We start from the raw sequence: 20293 nt of genomic DNA, 5'->3' as shown, positions 1-20293 counted from the left end.
AATTAGATTCCAGTTTATGTTTGTATTGGCTTTAACTTGCTGTGGGCTGTTTTGGTGTGCAGTTTTCGGCTGGGAAGCAGGGTGGAAACACAACAAACAAAGCGATGGTGCAACACTTCTTTACTCAGCTATATGCGTCTGCATCTTTTTAACTTGCCAAGGTATGTTTGGTTGGTTGCAGTTATTCCTGCTGGAAGAGATGCGAGAACGAAAATATGACGGCTATGCACGGGCAATCCAGAAGGCGTGGCGGAAATACGTGGCCAGGAAGAAATATGTACAAATGAGAGAAGAAGGTATTTTGTTACTGCTGGCATTGGGGCAAAGCAATTGAGTTGTCCCAGAGGCAGAAATAACCCTGGTGCAGCTGAGACTGGAGGCAGACAATGGGGATAATTGGGTAGGTGAAGAGTCTCTTGCGTAGATGCCGTGCCAAATTGATGCCTCTCTTCCAACTTGCTGAGATCGTCTATTTCCAGCCGTGGCAAACTCATCCCTTCCCATCTTCTGCAATGTATCAGAGGCTTCTGCATTGCTGGTACATGGTACAAAATTGCTGGACTTAACAAGAACATAAGAAGAGTCCTGCTGGATTGGACCAGTGAGGGTCTATCTAGTCCAGCATCCTGTCTCACACCATGGCCAACCAGTTAAATCTGGAGGTCCAACAACAGGGCATAGAGGCCGAAGCCTTCCCCGAATGTTGCTTCCTGGCACTGGGATTCAGAGGTTGACTGTCTCTGAACATGGAGGTTCCCTTTAGTCACCAGGGCTAGTAGCCATTGATAGGCCTCTCCTCCATGAGGAGGATATTCCCCAATCTCCAGCAAGTACTTGAGCACAGGCTGTTTCTTCCATGTGGAAACAAAGGGCAGGAATACTTTGTTCTTTGAGGAACCAATCAAACAAATTACACCCCAAGAAAAGCTGGATTCTGCAAGCGACATAAACAGTATCCATTTCCTCATTTTGCAAAATGTTTGCTTCGCAAACATGGTGATAGAGATCTATAGAGCACCGAAGCCCCAAAGTCTTCAGAAGATTCTTTCGCTTCAGCACAGAACTGTCACAGGTCTTCCAGCATCGGTCATCTTGAGAGCTAGAGGCTTGCTTTTAAAAAGAAAATGAAGCTGAGATTTTGAGGAAGCTGCATTCTGTGCCGAACACCTCCTTGTGTGTAATCACTGGGCCCCAAACAATTAGTAGAAGGGGCTGGAAGCTTCCTGAAGGAGGAAAGGCTTTGCAAACTCAGACTTTTCTGCCTAGGAGATGGATCTGCAGGCATTTCTTGGTACAATCTCAGCTAAAGTACAACACCATCTCAATTCCAGAATATGGGGATGAGGGAGGAGCTTTGTTTATAGTCACCACAGGTGCCATAAAGAAGGCTAGCTTAGGGCCAAGTCAGACATCATGTGCAGCTGCTTGGAGCTTCCTCCTGGCTTAGAAAAACAAAACAACCCCCCCCCCAAAGACTGAGATTGCAAGTTAATGTGGGTGGGTGACTGCTTCATGCTTGTTCCCCCCTCCATTTTTCTGCTGAGACACCTCCCTCCCTCCTCCAACTGCTTTTCAACCCACGTGACTTGTGCTCGTGTGTCTTTAGTTTGGCCCTTAGCAGATTCCAGCAAAGGCATTTAGGAATGTCTGTTTCCCTTCAAAGCCTCTGATCTGCTGCTGAACAAGAAGGAGAGGAGGCGAAACAGCATCAACAGGAACTTTGTTGGGGACTACATCGGCATGGAGGACCACCCTGAGCTGCGCCAGTTCGTGGGCAAGCGTGAGAAGATCGACTTTGCCGACAAGGTCACCAAATACGACCGGCGGTTTAAGGTATGGATTCAAGCAGGATCCTCAGTCCACGGCCAACACTCTTCTTGGGCGGCGTGACTGCCAATAAAATCGGGGAGTGAGGTCCACAGTCCAAGCTCCAATCCATGCGAAAGTGCTGGCACTGCCCTGGCTGTGTTAAGTCAACAGGAATTGCTTGAGCACCTGGGACCTGATGGCCACTCAAGCTCTGGTTCCTTCTGGCGGTGTGAGCGTGAAAAGATCCGTTGTCTGTTTTCAGGGTGTCAAGCGAGACCTCATCCTGTCTCCCAAGTGTGTGTACCTGATCGGGCGGGAAAAGGTGAAGCAGGGCCCAGACCGAGGCCTCGTGAAGGAGGTGTTGAAGCGGAGGATCGAGGTGGAGAGGATCCTGTCCGTCTCTTTAAGGTCTGAGCTGCCTGTTCGAGGCTGGAAGGGCTAAAGAGGAGAGGGCTGGTTAAGGGGGCAGAATTTTTCGCTGCAAAAAGGCCAGCCTTACATTTAGACCTTGTTTTCTGCTCTGGCCTCCTGAGCATCCTTTCAGAACGAATATGCAATGGGTTGATTTCTTGCTTTTGCGCCTGGTCGGGAGTGGGGGCCATTGCTTGGGGACAATTGGTGATCGAGTCATAGCTGACTTTTGGCAACCCCATAGGGTTTTCAGAGAGTCTGCCTTGTTCCAAACACACCCAGGGTTGCCTTCAGACCTTTGGAACTTCTCTCTCATGTTCCACTCTGTTTCTACAGCACCATGCAGGACGACCTCTTTGTTCTCCACGAGCAAGAATACGACAGCCTCCTGGAATGCGTCTTCAAAACGGAGTTCCTAAGCCTTTTGTCAAAGCGCTACGAGGAGAAAACGCAAAGGAGGCTACCTCTGAAATTTAGCAATACGTGAGTAACACACTTGACTGTACGCTTTCTTCTTTTTGCTGCCTGGCTTGAAGGCTCACGCATCCCTAGCCGCCACTTGGACCAGCGATCTCTTCAGAGGCACCAGCAAAAGTCCTGCTTTTTTTCTGGGCTGGAAAATTCTGACCATTTCTTGCAAAGCAAGCAACCTTCATTGCATGTGATAGCTACATGTTATATCCTCTTGTGCTAGGCTTGATGTGAAGCTGAAAAAGGAGACCTGGGGGCCGTGGAGTGCTGGAGGGTCTCGCCAAGTGCAGTTCAGCCAAGGCCAGGGAGACGTGGCCATTCTCAAGCCAAGCAATAAAGTGCTGCAGGTCAGCATTGGGTCAGGACTTCCAAAAAACTCCCGTAAGTATGAAGCTGTCTGAGGCTGCTCAGAGCAATAGCCATAGGCCAGTCAACTGACATCTGTTACTTGACAGAGGCTGGCAGCTTGACCAAGTTTCCCATGTTCCATTTTAGGGCCCACCAGACGGAACTTGACCCAAAACAGAGGCAGTTCCAACAGGACTCCGGGCCAGAACTATCCTTCCAGGGCTGCTCCACCTCCCCCTGGTGAGCATTCGGATTTTTTCTCTTGGCCAGCCTTGCATCTGCCCTGGACATATGACTACCATTACTGTGACTTCATAGCATTCAGTACTTCTAAATAACGGCTTTTATTTCTGGAATATTTTAAAATAGTGATTAATGTTGACACCATAAAGTGCTGAAGGTACTGTAGTAGAAAATGGGATCAGGGTGTCTGTGCGTAACTCTCTCGACCAAAAAGGGTCGTGGAACCAGAAAGAACTCAAAGGCACCCAGCTCCCAGTGACCCTAGCCGGGTGGGCCAGAGGGGTCCAACACCCCATCTTCCCCCCCGCTCGGATCCGAGTCACGGCACCAAGGAATGTAGCAGAAAACCGGAGTTCGCGGGGGGAGAGAGAGACCCAAGACTGTTGTCAAGAAAAACAGTTGTATTCGCAGCTGCGGCTCAGTTTACTTTAGCAAGCAAAAATCACTGAGCCCCGATTGTACTGGGGAAAAGACATTTATCCAAAATCCATGCTCTGACGGGGCACGTCAACATTCCGTGCTTATCTGGTTGTTTTACATAGTCTGGAGCCTAAGAGCTCAGCGGTTCCATCCAGTTCCCGTTATAGTTCACCATGACTTTCCATGACTTTTCCCCTACTCCCTTAGCACACACATAGCAAGCTTGTATTGAAACAAACATTTTCCCCCTCCTGCCACAGTACAGAAAAGGTCTTGACTTAGAAAAGCTATAGAAAACGACACCTAAAACACTCGGAATTGGAGCACTTTCCATACAAGGAAAGGCTAAAGTGTTTTTTTAGTTTTTAAATAAAGATGACGGGGCGACAGGGCATGACAAGAGACTTATAAACTGAGGCATAGAGTGGAACAAGAGAAAGTTTTCTTCCTCTCTCATCAGGCTAGAACTTGGGTCATCCAAGAGAATCGGTTGGCTTTAGGTTCAGGTTGGGCTGAATGAAGCACTTCACACAAAACCTATTTATGGACTTCAGTGCCGCAAAATGCAGCGGTGGCCATTCGCTTAGATGACCTTTTAAAAAAGGCTTGGACAAATTCAGGAGATAATCCATCAATGGCTGAGAGCTGAACAGAACCTCTATGTCCAGAGGCAACGTACCTTTGAATACCAATTGCAGGAGGAGAACCATCAGGGCAGGCTGTTTCCTCCAAGTCCTGCTTGGCAGATTTTGAAGACGTACCTGGTGGGAATGGGAGGCTGGGTGTAGGTGGTCCCTTGCTCGGATGCAGGAGGGCTTAGCGTTTCACAAAGGTGGTGCAGTGTCATTGGGAGACAAGCTCATTCAAACAACAGCCTCAAGGATGGCAGGAGCCTCTTTCCCTGGACGGAGGACATGCTGCCCATCCGGCTCATGCTTTGCATTGCTTCTAGGTCTTCATCAGAATGGGGTGATAAGAGCCCCATCACTTGTACTGCATCCGCAAGGCTTGGCAAGCCAGCGAGCCAGCCAAAGAAGTTTATACACAAGCATGGCATGCCCGTCCTTGCCACAGGTCTCTGGAGGATCAGGCAGGATTTCCCAGCAACCAGACAGCCTGGACTTCCTCAAGGTGCCGGATCAAGGTGCTGCTGGGTAAGGGTTGCGCCTCATGCATCACGGACATTGAACTGGTTAGCTAATTTTCTGGAAGGGTTAATTGGCTAAAAGACAATTAAGCAACCTGTGTTTTTTTGACTGTCTTCAACTGTTGTCTGGATCAATAAAGTTAGCTTTTATTTGACCCCATGAAGCTGCCTTATACTGAATCAGACCACTGGACCATCAAGGTCAGTATTGTCTACTCAGACTGGCAGCAGCTCTCCAGGATCTCATGCTGAGGTCTTCCATTTCACCTACAGAGAAATAGTCTGTTGAAAGTGATAAACCTCACTTGGGTTAGCTCACACTTTGAAGTGATTTTTAAACAGGATCCATAGCTAGTAGGCAAAAATGTTTGGCCCAGAATCAGCGGTCGTGTTTTAGCAAATGAGTCTTTTTACTCTCAATCATCTCTATTTTAACTCATTTATACCCCACTTTTCTCCCCAGTGGGGAAACAAAGCAGCTTACCCTGTTTGCCTCTCTCAGTTTTATCCTCACAACCCAGTGAGGTTGGTCAGGCTAAGACTGTGACTGGCCCAAGGTCATCCAGCAACCCTCCGTGGCAGAGTAGGGAATCTAACGTGGGTTGTCCAAACCTAGTCCATCACTACACCACACTGCACAATTCTAAATAATATTACCATAATAAAAAAGTGGCTGTGACCTGGATAGCCCAATCTCGTCAGATCACAGAAGCTAAGCAATGTCAGCCCTGGTCAGTAGGATGGGAGACCATCAAGGAAGTCAAGGGTCGCTCCGCAGAGGCAGGCGATGGCAAACCACCTCTGAACGTGTCTTGCCTGAAACACCCTACAGGGTTGTCCTAAGGTGGCTGTGAACCGGTAACAAAAAAGGGTGAGCCATTTTTAAGTCAAACCTGCATTTCCATCAACATGATTCATATTTGACTTGCAAATCTCCGCTGTCATTTGAAGCTGTCACTTTTTTAAACATTCTCTGGAGTTGAAGATAACCTATAGCACCCCCTGCTGGTTGTCAGGGTACTTTCCTCTTGCAATTCCATCTGTTAGGACTCTGGTTCAGTTAATGTTGCAGGACATAAGAGCTTTACTAGATCTCCTCCTTCATGAACATATGAAGCTGTCTTATACTGATTCAGACCCTTGGTCCATCAAAGTCAGTACTGTCTACTCAGACTGGCAGTGGCTCTCCAGGGTCTCAGGCAGGTCTTTCCCATCACCAACTTTCCTAGTCCCTTTAACTGGAGATGCCACTGGGGATTGAACCTGGGACCTTCTGCATGCCAAGCAGAGGCTCTACCACTGAGCCAAAGCCCCTCCTCAGTTGCTCATTTAGCATAGAAAGTTGCAAATGTCTCCAAAGAGAAACTGGAGAAAGACAGATGGCTTTATGAGGCTTCCTTGTAGGATGGGGCCCAGATATGATAGTGAACTAGGCCTGGTCTTGGGGATACCACCCCATAATGGCTTTTACATCTGTCTCCCTAGAGCTCGCAGGCAGACTACAAACCGGCCCACACCCGCGGGAGGCAGACCAAAGCCACAGCCGAAGCCCAAGCCTCAGGTACCCCAGTGCAGGGCACTGTACGCCTACGATGCTCAGGACACAGATGAACTCAGCTTTAACGCCAACGATGTCATCGATATCCTCAAAGAAGGTAAAGGCATCTCCTGGTTTGTAGCATCCACAGTAAACTTTTGTTTAATTTGGAAGTTCATAGCAAAGGGAAAGGTGATGAATCTTCTCTTTCAGAGTGAAATATGCTAAGATACAGTTAAATGATCAATCCTGAGATAGCAGGCAGAACACGAAGGAGCCTTGGTCAAGTACCATGGCCTCCTCAGTCATTTCTCTCTGCTCCTTGATCTACCAATTTCTTTTTAACAAATGATGTTGCCTTCTCACAGATCCCTCAGGCTGGTGGACAGGCAGGTTGAGAGGGAAGCAAGGCCTGTTCCCCAACAATTACGTGACCAAGGTGTGACAGTGCTGGCCAAGAGACCCTTTCTGAGCACCTCGAAGCCAGCTGTGCGACTTTCCCGCTGTTGTCAACTTGGAAAATGTGGGTTCTGCGCAGAATCTCTACGGGGCGGCATCTGTGAAGTTAGAAGGAAGACGGGGGAAAGAGTCGACCTGTTTACGCTCCACCTGGCCAAAGCACATCACCAAACACGCCACTTATTTATTTTTTTATTTAACCCTTAAATTGTCTCATGAAGGAAGAGGAAAGCCTTCAGTCCAATTCTGGAAGCGGTAAGGTCCTCTGCAGCTGCCAGAAGGTAGAGGAGCTCCGTTGGACAAGTGCCTTCCGCGGCCCTTTGGCCTCTTCTCCATTTTCCTACTCCTGATGGCAGCAGATGCTCATTTCCTCGGGTAGGAACACTGCAGAGGTGCACAGTAGTAATAAGTTATGCTGCTACCTGCCTAAGGAAGTAGGATTTTTTCTCTTGTGTGGAATCTTGTTGTTTCACCTCTTTTAAACGTTGTATTTAAGCAGACCTGATGATCTGATTCAAGTGTGCTGGGGAGGCTATGGCGATTCCCAGAAGGCACTGCAACCAAAGGCGGCAGTTATAGGAGGCTGTAAATTGTTTTGCATTGATTGTTTAGAAATGGCTGGCCCATGCTGGTTTGTGTTATTGCTGTACCTGTTGAGGGGAAGGTTCTCTGCCCCCTTGAGGGAAGCTGTACTTAAGAGCAGATTATATACAGTGTACATTTAAAAACCAAAATAAGTGACAAACTGTATGAATGTATATGACAGTAACCCACTGTACTTAACCATAAAAGGTAGCTTGATTTTAGCATTGGGGGGACCAGGTACTTCTACGAATGCACTATTCTTTAAGGGACAGAGACAGTGTTAATAAAGCTTTTGAGCCCAGCGACCTTCTGCACCAGCTAAGAGCTGTGATTTATTAGCAGGATTGTCAGCCATGGCCATTACTTGTCAACCACCACCAATAAAAACAGACCTTGTGGGGGCTTATTTGATGTGCTATTCCTATGGTGAAAGATGAGGCATTTAATTGCTGCATGAGGAATAAAGACCATGAACCATGTTTGCAGGCCATCTAACCCACCTGTCCTTTTTCAAGGGTCAAGATTACGTTTTTAAAGCTATCAGTAACCATTGGAAGAGTATTTAACCTGAAATGAGCCTGAACATGATTCACTTTGTTTATAATCTCTCAAAGCTATTTAGCCTAGAAGCTATCACTACATCCAGTTGCACAAAGGAAGGTTTCCTGTCTTTTGACATAACAGAGAAGGGCATGTCTCAGTGGTGGAGCATCTGCTTGGCCTTCAGAAGGTCCCAGGTTCAATCCCTGGCATCTCCACTTAAAGGTGATGAGAAAGACTGCAGCCTGAAACCCTGGAGAGCCGCTGCCGGTCTGAGTAGACAATACTGACTTGGATGGACCAAGGGTCTGATTCAGTATAAGGTAACTTCATGGGGAGAGACTGTGGCTCAGTGGTAGAGCCTCTGCTTGGCATGCAGAAGGTCCCAGGTTCAATCCCCAGTGGCATCTCCAGTTAAAGGGACTAGGCAAGTAGGTGATGTGAAAAACCCCTGCCTGAGACCCTGGAGAGCCGCTGCTGGTCGGAGTAGACAATACTGACCTTGATGGACCAAGGTTCTGATTCAGTATAAGGCAGCTTCATGTGTCACGTGTCTGTTCTAAACATAAGGTTGCCCATTTTTTCTAGTCATGAACAAAGGCAAGAGCCCTACAGGTTGCTGGAACTTCTTCCAGACTTTAACAGGAATTATATACTACACTCCTCTAGCCCTATGGACTAGAGACTTACACTAATAGACATTGAGATATGGAATTGACCACTGGGCAGGACAGGAGAGCACACAGCCTGTATCTGGAACACCAGTTTGAAGGACCGGCGAGCACATTACATTTTGGAAGGAAGTGCACTAGCCCACTTCTATCAAAAGTAAAGCCGGGACTGGAGAAAGAAGAACAAGTTTCTCATTGCAGCTGCTAGAGCCCACATTCTTTGCCGAGAAGGTGATAGTTGTACCTGAATACTGCATCAGAGCCGGGGGTGGGGAGGGAGGACAGTCCCCTGTCCTCACAGCTTGGCCGTCACACACTAGCAGTGGTCTACTGATACAGCTCCAAGTAGTTTCAGGGAACCTGCGCAGCCCCCTGCTGGGTGACAATGGTATATGTAAGTAATAGAATCCATCCTGGACCTGGCTAAGTGCTGGTTTAGCAGTTGCTACTTTAAAGAGAGCCAGCATAGTCTCAGGGGTGTGACCCAGCGCCACATCTCTGCACCAACAACCTTCAGCTATTGAGCACAGCAGAAGGAACATAGGGTACACGCATTGCTACTCAGTGCCAATTTGCTAGCTGGCAGTCTTTCGCGTTGCTTTTGTCCCTGCTCATAGATGCAGAAGGTGCCTCCTGTGTTGCACCCCCTTGTATGTTCTTGCGTCAGATCTCCAGTGCCAACCACAAAACAGTGAGGGCAATACAAAGCCACCGCTCTACTAAAGGAAGAGCTGAACTGGCAACGGGTTGGCCTCCCCAGAAATAAAACAGCTCCAGAAGATACAGCCCTACCGTCAAGGCTTCACCTGTGTGTCTGCCTCCGTCCTTGCTTCCATTCCCCATCCATGAACTGTGAGCCAGATGCCTGGAGTTAGCCCCAGCACCATTCTAGAAGTAGAGAAGTACTAAGTGAAATTAGACTGCCTTTTTTTTTTAATCCACCACATTTTGTGTAATCCCCTCCCTCTAAACTGTTTATTCTAGGAGGCACAGCCTGGTTGGGAAGGGCCAGTCTATTAGACCCAAAGCATGACAATTTAACACAGCTGCCTGTGTTACGTGAGTTTAGAGGACAAACCAGAGGGGGAACTGCAACAGCCACAGAATAAGGGAGGTAGAACAGCCATCACAGGACAGATAGGGGCGCAAGCACAGTGCTTAGCAACCCAACAACTGACCACTAATAGCCCCTCCCCCCAATATGACGGGCTCTGCTATATTTCAGACACAAAGGGCTGTGACTTAGAAGGGCATGGCAAGCCCACACTTTCCCAGGCTCTCCTCTACTCTGATCATCCTGACCTGCCCTGAGAAGCTGCTGCAGCTGCCTTCTAATTCCATGTGGATACCATGCAGAGGTGATATTCCTTGGCTCCACCATCAACCAAAAGGGAGACTGCAGCCAAGAAATCCGGAGATTGAGACTAGGAAGGGCAGCCATGAAGGAGCTAGAAAAGATTTTGAAGTGTAAGGATGTGTCACTGGCCACCAAGACTAGATTAATTCATGCCATCGTATTTCCTATTACTAAGTATGGGTGTGAAAGCTGGACAGTGAAGAAAGCTGATAGGAAGAAATAGATTCTTTTGAAATGTGGTGTTGGAGGAGAGTGTTACGGATACCGTGGACTCCCAAAAAAACAAATCAGTGGGTTATAGATCAAATCAAGCCTGGACTGACCCTAGAAGCTAAAATTACTAAACTGAGGCTGTCGTATTTTGGTCACATTATGAGAAGACAAGAGTCACTGGAAAAAACAGTCATGCTAGGAAAAGTTGAGGGCAGCAGGAAAAGAGGAAGACCCAACATGAGATGGACTGACTCAATAAAGGAAGCCACAGCCCTCAATTTGCAAGATCTGAGCAAGGATGTCAAAGATAGGCCATTTTGGAGGACTTTCATTCATAGTAGTAGAAAAGAGCAAAAGTCCAGTAGCACCTTAAAGACTAACAAAAATATTTTCTGGCAGGGTATGAGCTTTCATTCATAGGGTCACCATGAGTCGGAAGCGACTTGACGGCACTTAACACACACACACCATGCAGAGGAGACTGGAGTTGCTTGCGTGCACCGTGGAAAACGCATGCCCCTTTGGGCTTCTGAAAAAGAGCCTGGGAAGGAGGTTTTCTACAAGAGCTTTATTGTGGACAGAGATTTAGACTATTAAATTAAGAGCAACTCTTCATGCCCGTTCTTAAAAAGTATCTAGGGGCCCCCTCCCAAAGGGCCCCTCCCTTCCCTTGCTCATGTCAGCACCCTGGATTGCCCCAGCAGAGGGGCCGCAAGGTCCTTGATGGCACCATGGTTCAGCTGAGGGATGGTGCAGATCCTCAAGAACTTGCTGCTGGAGTATTTGGTCTTGACTGCCTGTAAGGCATGGAAAGACAACATTGAGGTACTAGAAGTCTACTGTAGCAAAGGGTATGCCGGTGGAGTGGGGGCTTTCACCATCCCCACCTGACAGTAGTTTAAAAGGAGGCGAGTGTCTACTGCCTCTATCCTGATGGCAAGCCTGGCCAGTAAGAGCCTTGACCATCTTCTGGTCACTGGGTGTGTGTGTGTGGGGGGGGGGAGGTAGTTGTGAATTCCCTGCATTGTGCAGGGGGTTGGACTAGATGACCCTGGTAGTCCCTTCCAACTCTTTATGATTCTATGCATGGCTCACTCCCCTCCCCCCCACCATTTCCCTCACTCAGACAAATTCTGAACTCAGGACTCACTGCCAGCACCAGGGCTGGTCTGACCAGTTCAAAAGGATGCTGCAGGTGGCTGTCATTTGTTAGGAATGAAAAGGGGTACGTGTGCAGACGGGTCCACTAGATACAAACGCCTGCTTACTTCAGAACCATAAATTCTTCCAGCAGTCCCATATATTCACTGAGGCCATGGCTCAGTGGCAGAGTACCTGCTTAGCGTCTAGAAGGCTCCAGGTTCAAGCCCTGGCATTTCTACTTTAAGGGATCAGGTAGCAGGTCTTCTCTGCCCAAGACCCTGGAGAACTGCCACCAGAACGAGGAGACATTACTGGGCTGCATGGACCAAAGGTCTGCCTTTAAGATAAGGCAGTTTCATGTGCTCAAAAGAGGCAGGGCGGCCTCCATGCGCTGTTTCTTTTGTGATAAGAAGCCACCATCCACCTAGAGTGGCTGCCCCAGCGCAGAATCATGGCCAACAGTACCTAATGGCTGACACAAGGGAACAGATACTTACAGTGTATTTTGTCAGGTTCTTGTTCACTCTCACTACATTCTTGGCCATATGCCTCATGACCAGGGTCAGGCTGTCTTCATCATAGCTAGTGTAGTAGCACAGCTTTAGGTTCTGAAGGAAGGGACAGACAGTCAAAAGCTGGGAAGGAGCCATCCCCTGCCTGGTCAGCTACAGGAGCTATCAATCAGTCAAGAGCTGTTTGTTTTTTTCAGGTTGTTCCAATAGAATGCCTGCAAATGGCCATACCAGGCTAAGAACCTGGGTGAATCTGTACCCCAGACAAGCCTGTAACTCATTTTGGGTATGCCTCTAAGGCAATGTTGTGGAGCAATAGCATAGCTGCACTTCCCAGCATTTCTGAGAAGGTTTGACATCTGCACTACACAGACTTTCATTCTTTGTTGGTCACACACTATAGATTAAGCAATGACAATGCATGCTGCATTAAAACAGCAGTCAATGGAGACTCACCCAGTGGCCTTGCGAAAAGACCTTCTGAGACAAGCAGAGAGCTGCAGCGGCTATTTCCGAAGGGTTGTAGTGCACCATGTCATAGTCCACGAGGGTCAGTTCCATCAAGTATTTTGCCAACATGTATACTTCCGCTGTCGCCTGGGAGCACAAAAGAGCAGGATAGCCATGAATGTGGCCCAGTGTTTCAAAGTGTCCACATCCCACCCAGAAGATCACATAACCAAATTCTGTGACAATCTACAGCAAGAGGATCTGTTCCAAGTGCTGTGTGCCTTCCTGTGCTCAGTCACACCCAATTCATGGATCATCAGATGCATCCATGTTGTATTTCTTGCTATCTAACTACCCTGTGCTTCTCATCTCCTTAAAGCAGCCTCTCCCCTTACATTTGGCCACTTCCCCAGAGACCGCACCTCACACAATTAGGGTACTAAAGCAGGAATGTTGCCTGAATAATGACTGCCCTTTCTGAAATCACTGTCCAGAGAACCCTTGGGAACTGGTCTCTGATTTGCACCCATTCCTGAATGCAGTGTTCAGAAACAGGTCACATTTATTTGGGTGCAGAATCCCTCTACCTGTGTTCTGCCTCCCTCACACATAAAATTACCTTATACTGAATCAGACCTCCAGTCCAACAGTACTGTCTACTTAGACTGGCAGTGGTTCTCCAGTGTCTCAGGTAGAGGCCTTTCATATCATCCACTACCTGATCCTTTTAACGGGAGGTGCCAGGAATTGACCCTGAGACCTTCTGCATGCAAAACACTTAGCCACAGCCCCTCCCCTCCCAAGTCTTCCATGAGCTCTGACCAAACATTTTGTATGAGGAAGCGTAAGCATCCCTCAAATGTCTTTTTCGGGATCTAACAACCCATTCTTATAAGGGTCTCCTACAGGCAAGCAGATCCAAGTGCCTGGAGCATGAAGCTACCTCACAGACTTTGACGGCTCTCCTCAGGAAGTGAAGCGGAAGTGGACGGCCGAGAACAAAGCCCAGTTCCTTCAGGATCTTGTGCTCCATTGCCCTGATCTGGGCTGATGTGTACGCTCGGTCAGTGATGTAGACAAAGTCCACTATTCTTGGCACGTAGATCTCTTCATATTTGGAAGCCAGAAGCATGGCAGTAACACCCACTAGCTGGAGCTCCTTGCGGGAGACTGCCTGAGCCTAATTAAGCACACACAAATGGGTTATGTCACAGTAGACATGGGTGTTTATCTCAGCCAAGCTTGCCTGTGACCAGCGAAGACTTAGCCCTTACAACGTAATCGTTTCGGAATCAAAACTCTTCTGAAACCAAGAGTGCATTCTGAGAGCAAGATAGACAGGAGTCCACCATTACAAATTGCTCAACTGAACTGCCTCAAAGGGCTTAGAAACATAGAGCTGGAAGAGGCCCCACGGGTCATCTAGTCCAACCAGGCCATAATGCAGGAAAATCAGAGCTACCTCCCCCCCCACTCCCACAGTGACCTCTGCTCTAGGCCCACGGGAAGGCAAAAAACATCCAGGATCCCTGGGCCAATCTGGCCTGGAGGAAAATTCCTTCCTGACCCCGAAGTGACGATCAGCATTTCCCTGGGCATGTAAGAAAGAGACACGAAACCCGAGCACTGCCTCATCCCTTCCTACCCTCCCTCTCATCATTTGGCTAAATGCATAGTGTGTCGCAGAATTGGCAGGGCTCGTCCTGCTCTGTTGACTTCAGCTATCAAGCAGCATCTTTTCCAAAGGAATGAGCAAAATTCACCCAGAGTTATGAGGTTTTAAGTCCATCAGCTTCAACTCAAAAGATTTAACACATGTTTAAAATAAGAATTAGAGGATGTCTAACTCCCCTTGCCCCCTGAGCTCACAAGGAAAACTGAAACATGATAACTGCTCTGGACCCCAAGAGGAACATTTAACCATTTCAAGGGCAAGGCAGTAACTAGAATCCTGTTCTTGGAGCTCTGAAACAGGAGGCCCACAGAGAGCTAAATGTATAGTTGAACAGGGTGTGCATGACGGGCTTCAGCCTACTTGTAAGTAGCGATCCATGATGCCAACACACATGTAGAGTGTTTCCTGCAAGAGGTGGAACCTTGCATGGACTTGGACTAGCCAGTCTACCAGAATGGCCCGCATCCGCCCATTGAGCTCTGTTCCGTCGAGGTAGAACGGACACACACATTGCTGCAGCTGTTAAGAGAGAAGGTTTTTAAAATGTGGGCCATGTCTTCTGGTTGGGAGCCAGACCATTTGTGACCAGCTGGCCATTGGATGTTAACTCAGATGCCACCCCCCCACCCATGCTCACAGCTAACAGCAGCCAGAACAAGAAGGGCTCTTCTCCCAAAAACCCTACCTGGAAGGCGCTCGGATGGGGAGAGGGGAAAAAGACAGAACAGAAGATGGGTTCAAGAAGATGAAGGGTGACAGCCCCAAGGATCAGATTGCCCCCCCATTCCCAGATTTCAAGCCAAACAGCCCAAAACTCTTCAACAGAGGACAAGGCAGAATATAACCCTGCTCCTCCTGGTGCACATACCTCAAGCTTTCTCAGGTACCAGTAGATGTCCTTTACATAGTCACTGCACAGCTGGGGATCCTCCCCGTCATCAGCATCAATGTCTTCTACATTGCTTCTCAGCAACATCTCTGAGAAGGCTTGGCACAGGTCCACTTCCATAGTGGTCGAAAGAGGTTCCTAGGCAGAAGTCAACAAGAGTAACCTGAGCCCAGGGTCTTCTGGAGATAAAGTCTGACCTGGATGTTCTGGCTACTTACTGCCCTCGATCCTTTCTACACACTTCCTGCTCTACCCTCATCTTTTCATTCTTTGTGCCACCTGGCAAGAACAGCCATCAGTGAGTGTAGGGGGGGATCTGGATGTGAGTCTGGATTAGAACTCACATCACATCAACCAACCTGAACAGGAAGCTCACTCATGTAGGTGTAGCTACACCTCGACTCAAGAGGCAGTACTTGGACTGTCTGAGAAGAGAGGCATGGGTCTCAGCCCCATCCAGTTTTATTCTCCCCTCACCAAGTCTGAAAACTACACAGGTGAAGCAGAGGTCTTAACACGGTCTCCCAACAGCCAGCTCAAAATCTTACAGCACCTGAGAGACAAATGGATATACTGCAACAGAGTCTCAACTCACTTCATCAGATGTATAATGAAGATACAGGATATTGATTGAAAGGCCCTGTTTTCCAGGCCAGAGATGCAGGACATTAGAGTATATCTTTTACCTGGATCCATTTGGTATGAGTAGGCTTTCCAAACAGGGTGGAGGGGGTGCACATGAAAAGGGCCAAAAGCATCAGAAAAATATCAGCCCACCTGGTAGTCCTGGAGCATCACCTAGTCACTCCATCTGTTTTCCAGCAGGTAACAGAAAATACAACAGGGCAATACCCTCTTAGGGAGAGACTAGCAGGTTTCCCCATATCCTGCTATGAGGGCACTTGGCAGAGAACAGTTCCAAGCTATATCATTTTTATAGTTCACTTACATTTTTAACTGCATTCCAAGGAGGGAGGAGAATGTTTGGATCAGGTGTGTAAGCACGTAGTGGAAACAGACAAATGAAAATACGCAGCCCCCAGGCATCACTCAGGACAGCTCTACATATATTGGCCCAGAAGGGAGGATGCAGCTGGACAGCAAGTGACCACCAGCACAAGCACAGACAACCTTGCTCAACTGCAGTGTTTGACCTCTGCTGTAAACCCTTAACTATGTTTGCGGTTCCCACAGGCAGGAATTTGTGGGAAAGGAATACGGGGCATGCTGAATCACTCCTACAGAAAGGGGACCCTACTGTTTGCATCAGAGCCATGCAACATTCTCCTTCCTGCCCTCCCCCAGTGCACACAATGATCAGAATCTAGAAGTCTGCGTCAAGTGGTACGCCCCTGCAAACAAGGCATTTGGGGAACCACAAACTCACATACACACCCTCCCCATAGACAAGCTGCCTCACAAACAAGGGGAGTTCCAGAAGCAGTTTGCAATACAGAAAAGGATGTGTGTCAGAGTTCTCACCAAGCAGCCACAGATACCCCACATTCTAGCTGTAAACATTGCTTCTGACACAAGAGAGACGGCACAAAAAATGTCCCACTTACCACTTTTGCCGGATGGCTCTCTGTTAAGCCCGGATCTGGAAGCTGTTTTTTTGTTGCCACATGGGTTGAGCTGGTATATCCTTCAGCCGTTACCTGGAAATTCTCTGTTTTCTACCAAGAGAAGGCAGAGTGTGATTCGCAGAGCTCAAAAACCAGGTTTCCTGCAGCTCAGCACTGATCTGTGGTGTTTACCTTGACGGTTTTGGCTCTTCGGGTTGCTGGCTTGTTGCTGATTTCTCCCAAAGGACCCTGTGTGACCTTGCTATGATCTGCCGTCATACCATTCTTCACCTGGTTTACTACCTGCAAGAGGCCTTAGTTAGTCCTCAAGGGGAATGTAGCCCACCATTAACATTGTTGTGCATGGTTAGTTTCAAGGATCAAGCTTGAGCAATCAGTGCAAAACCAAGAAGACATACCATCCAAATTCTGCATTCAGAGAAACAGGATTTTTTTTGTGACCCATAAGGAGTAGACAGATTTCAAATGCACCTCTTTTTATGCAAGACAGTTTTTAAGTGGCATATTTATTTATTTAAAATATGTTTATGCTGCTTTTCCATCTCAATAGCAAAACGTTTGCTCCCCAAGGCAGCAAACATGAAAACATTTGAACATTAAAACAGCATTTTAAAACAATATATAAAACAATTAAACAAAAACTTATAAACACGTAAACACATAACACCAAAACCAAACAACGGTTACTGGGAGTAAGCCAACGAAAACAAAATAGTCTTCGCATGCTGTCGGAAGAGAATGATAAAGGGCACTGCAAATTTGGTCGTGGAAAGTGATTTTGGGGGTCTTTCCATTGCATCTGAAGAAGCGAGAGTAAATCTTTCAGCACCTGCTGGACTCCCTGTTTTGTTTTGCACAGGGATTTTTTTTTTGTTAAGGCGGCACACACCAGTACCGAGCACCATCTTTTCCCTCCCGGGGCTACAATTTTTCGAGAGTCAAAGCCACTCCCTGGCCATCTACTCAGGGTCAATTTTGATGCTCTCTCAAATCTTTTTTAAAAATGCGACCTTTAAAACGCCTATTCACAGTCCCAACACAAAAGGAGAAATTCCACCACCACCCCACTCGCCTGCCTAACGCGGGCTGTGATTTTGCATGGTTCCTTGAGGGGATTCTTCGAGGCGGGGGCGGAGGAAACACAAAAGGAGCTCTTAAGAAATGCGGAGCAGGTACGCGCCGCCTTCGCGGTCACTTCTGGAACGACGGTTCAGCGTGAAAAGCTCAAAAAAAAACAAACACATTTGCGGGGCACCTTCAGCCTGTAACGCGCTGCTCGTTACCAGGCAAAAATACCCCGAGACGTTTTCCCCGGGGGGCTCTCTCGAGTCCCGAGGAGGGATTTGGTGGGAAATCAACCCAACTTATATCCCAAAACTGGCTGTTTTAAAAAATTAAAAAAGCACTGATTTTGTTGCAAGAGACCCGCAGAGCTGCCCCCTCCGGGATTTGCACCCAGGGCCAGCCTGCCTAGTGAGAGATTTGACCATGGGGTGGAGAGGAAGGGCAGACAGGGGTTCAAAAAAAAGAAGAAAAGGCCCAGGTTTTACAGGGATGGGCGTTCCCACGACTAGAGAACTCCCTGCACGCAGAAAGCTAGCGCGGCAAGGGAAGTCTTTCCCCCCCGCACCCTCCGCCCCTGCTCGTGGGAAGGGGGGGCGTCCCAGAGCGCAGCAGCATCAAGCAGGCGAAGAAACCCCCCTCCCCACCCCACCCCACCCCCCTGCCATTTTGCACAGCTCCCTCAGCACAAGAAGCCCCCGGGAACCAAAAGCCAGCCCAGGGACGGGGCAGGGAGGCTGCTTGAACACTGAAGCCGGCTTCCAGTGGCCGGGAGTTCCGCCGCCTCAGGCGAGCGCGACTCACCAGGGCGCCTCTGAGGGAATCCCTCATCATCGCCTCAGCGCGCCGCTCTCAAGTACCCGGCGGCGGCGGCCTCTCTTCCCGCGCTTTCGGCCTTCAAGAGAGAGCCGCGCCGCCATTGGCCCGCTGCGCGGGAAGCGGCGCACGCGATTGGCTGGGGCTGCCTTCTTCCCGCCCTCCCATGGCACCTGCGGCACCCGAGACAGGCAGGTGCTCCTGCGCCTAGAAGGATGTCGCCTCAGCCCGCGCAAGCGTCTCTGGGAATTGTAGTCCTTTTTAAAATATATATAAATTTTTATTGGTTTTTCAAAAAATAATACAATCCAACTTATTCGGTATTTCATAAAGCTTATCTTTCCATATATCAGTAAAAAATAATATTTGCTCAATGTATGCCTTCATTAAATACAGATATTAAAATTGACTCCCCCCCCCCCCCCCGGCTTCTTACCCATTTCTTAATCCGGTCACTCCTTTATTTTAAAAGTTGTCTATTCCTAACATATTAATGAGTATTTACTTATAAATTTCTATTTATTTCTGTCATTATATACCCATTTTAATATATCATCCAATCACTTATATAATCAGTTAAAAATAATAAGAAATATTTTTTAAAAATTCATTAAATTGCCATGAAAAGGGATAGACCCATATATTTTTACATTAATATGTAATTTTAAAAAAACTCATTCCCCCCCCCCCACATTTCCCCCTTCTCCCATCAGGAATTGTAGTCCTGACGGGGAAGGAGCGGACAGATGCTGCTCAAGAGAGCAAGAGACAGCGGATGCCAACGCTTGCATGGGGCTGAAAGCTCGCGAGGAAACCGCCCCCTTGCAAAGGGGGAGGGAGAGGAGGGGTACAGCATCGTGCCCCCAAGCAGCCACCTCTGGGAAGCCCACCAGCGGAGCCAGGCGGCAACCAACAACATTTGTCTTACTGCTTGCCCCCCTAGCAACTGGCACAGGAACCCATGAAGCTGCCTTATACTGAATCAGACCCCCCCCCCCCATCCTTGGTCCATCAAAGTCAGTATTATCTACTCAGACCGGCAGCAGGGAGTGGGGAGGGACTTCAATGCCAGAGTCCAATTGCCAAAGCCATTTTCTCCAGGTGAACTGATCTCTATCAGCTGGAGAGCAATTGTAATAGCAGATCTTCAGCTAGAACCTGGAGGTTGGCAACCCTAAGTATTCAGCAGTCAGCCAATTTATAGAACAAATGGCATAAGGGGAAGAAAGGCTTGACCACTTCCCCGTCATGGCAGAAATATCCTGCATTGTGCAGGATAGACATGACCCTGGTGGTCCCTTTCAACTCTACGATTCTATGGAGACTATTTGGTGAGGGGACAGGCAATACATAGAGAAACTACACAATACATTCTGTAAAAGATTCTGGGTATTTGAAGGTTAAAAACTCTAGCCCTAATGTAAATAAAGTAGCTGACTCGTGAGACCAGGTGATTAAAAAAATCCTCTGTCAAGCCAAAAGGGACGGAGGCGTCCTGAGACATTTTGGTGGAGACAACGCCAACCGAGCGTTGCCTGACAATTCACAGGAGGTACAATTGCAAAAAAACAAAAAAACAAAAATCACCAGCCGCTTTCTGGCGGAAATCATGGAGTGGGAAGGGACCACCAGGGTCATCTTGTCCAACCCCCCCTGCACAATGCAAGAAATTCACAACTACCTCCCCCCCCCCACACACACCCAGTGACCCCTACCCCATGGCTAGAAGGTGGCCGAGGTGCCCTCCCTCTCATGATCTGGCAAAGGGGAACTGTGCAAGAGCACCCTGGGGGCCCAACCGCTCGGTCTTGACAAGGCCAGGAAAGGGCTTGCCAGTTGCGCAAGAAACAACACGAGAAACGGGTGGATTCAGCTAACTTTATTAACCGTAAAATTAAAAAAAAAAAAGGCCCAGGACTGAGCGAGGGACCTTGAAAGTTCTATGAAGT

The 20293-nt window shown here is 48.2% G+C and overlaps 2 protein-coding genes across 2 annotated transcripts in view; one reads left to right on the top strand and one right to left on the bottom strand.

The window, feature by feature from the left end:
• The window catches only part of MYO1E (myosin IE), a 58743-nt gene extending 51843 nt beyond the window's left edge, over window positions 1–6900 (top strand). Inside the window, exons 20-28 of the mRNA XM_056865840.1 lie at window positions 182–296; window positions 1664–1833; window positions 2072–2217; window positions 2557–2703; window positions 2915–3072; window positions 3187–3279; window positions 4655–4856; window positions 6335–6504; window positions 6755–6900. Coding sequence (XP_056721818.1) covers window positions 182–296; window positions 1664–1833; window positions 2072–2217; window positions 2557–2703; window positions 2915–3072; window positions 3187–3279; window positions 4655–4856; window positions 6335–6504; window positions 6755–6831 — 1278 coding nt within the window. The 3' untranslated portion in view covers window positions 6832–6900. The remainder of the gene's footprint in view (window positions 1–181; window positions 297–1663; window positions 1834–2071; window positions 2218–2556; window positions 2704–2914; window positions 3073–3186; window positions 3280–4654; window positions 4857–6334; window positions 6505–6754) is intronic.
• A 3985-nt stretch (window positions 6901–10885) lies between these two features.
• CCNB2 (cyclin B2) lies at window positions 10886–15000 on the bottom strand. Its single transcript, XM_056866025.1, has 6 exons — window positions 14860–15000; window positions 14352–14510; window positions 13260–13496; window positions 12323–12463; window positions 11852–11962; window positions 10886–11008 (listed from the first exon to the last, which is right to left on the bottom strand). Exons 1-6 carry the CDS (start codon window positions 14998–15000, stop codon window positions 10886–10888), a joined length of 912 nt encoding a protein of 303 aa, XP_056722003.1.
• Window positions 15001–20293: the final 5293 nt, after the last annotated feature.

The sequence above is a fragment of the Euleptes europaea genome, chromosome 20 (assembly GCF_029931775.1).
Source record: "Euleptes europaea isolate rEulEur1 chromosome 20, rEulEur1.hap1, whole genome shotgun sequence".
Lineage (NCBI taxonomy): Eukaryota > Metazoa > Chordata > Lepidosauria > Squamata > Sphaerodactylidae > Euleptes > Euleptes europaea.
Note: the sequence above shows the minus strand (reverse complement) of the source record. Positions and strands in the feature narration are given on the sequence as shown.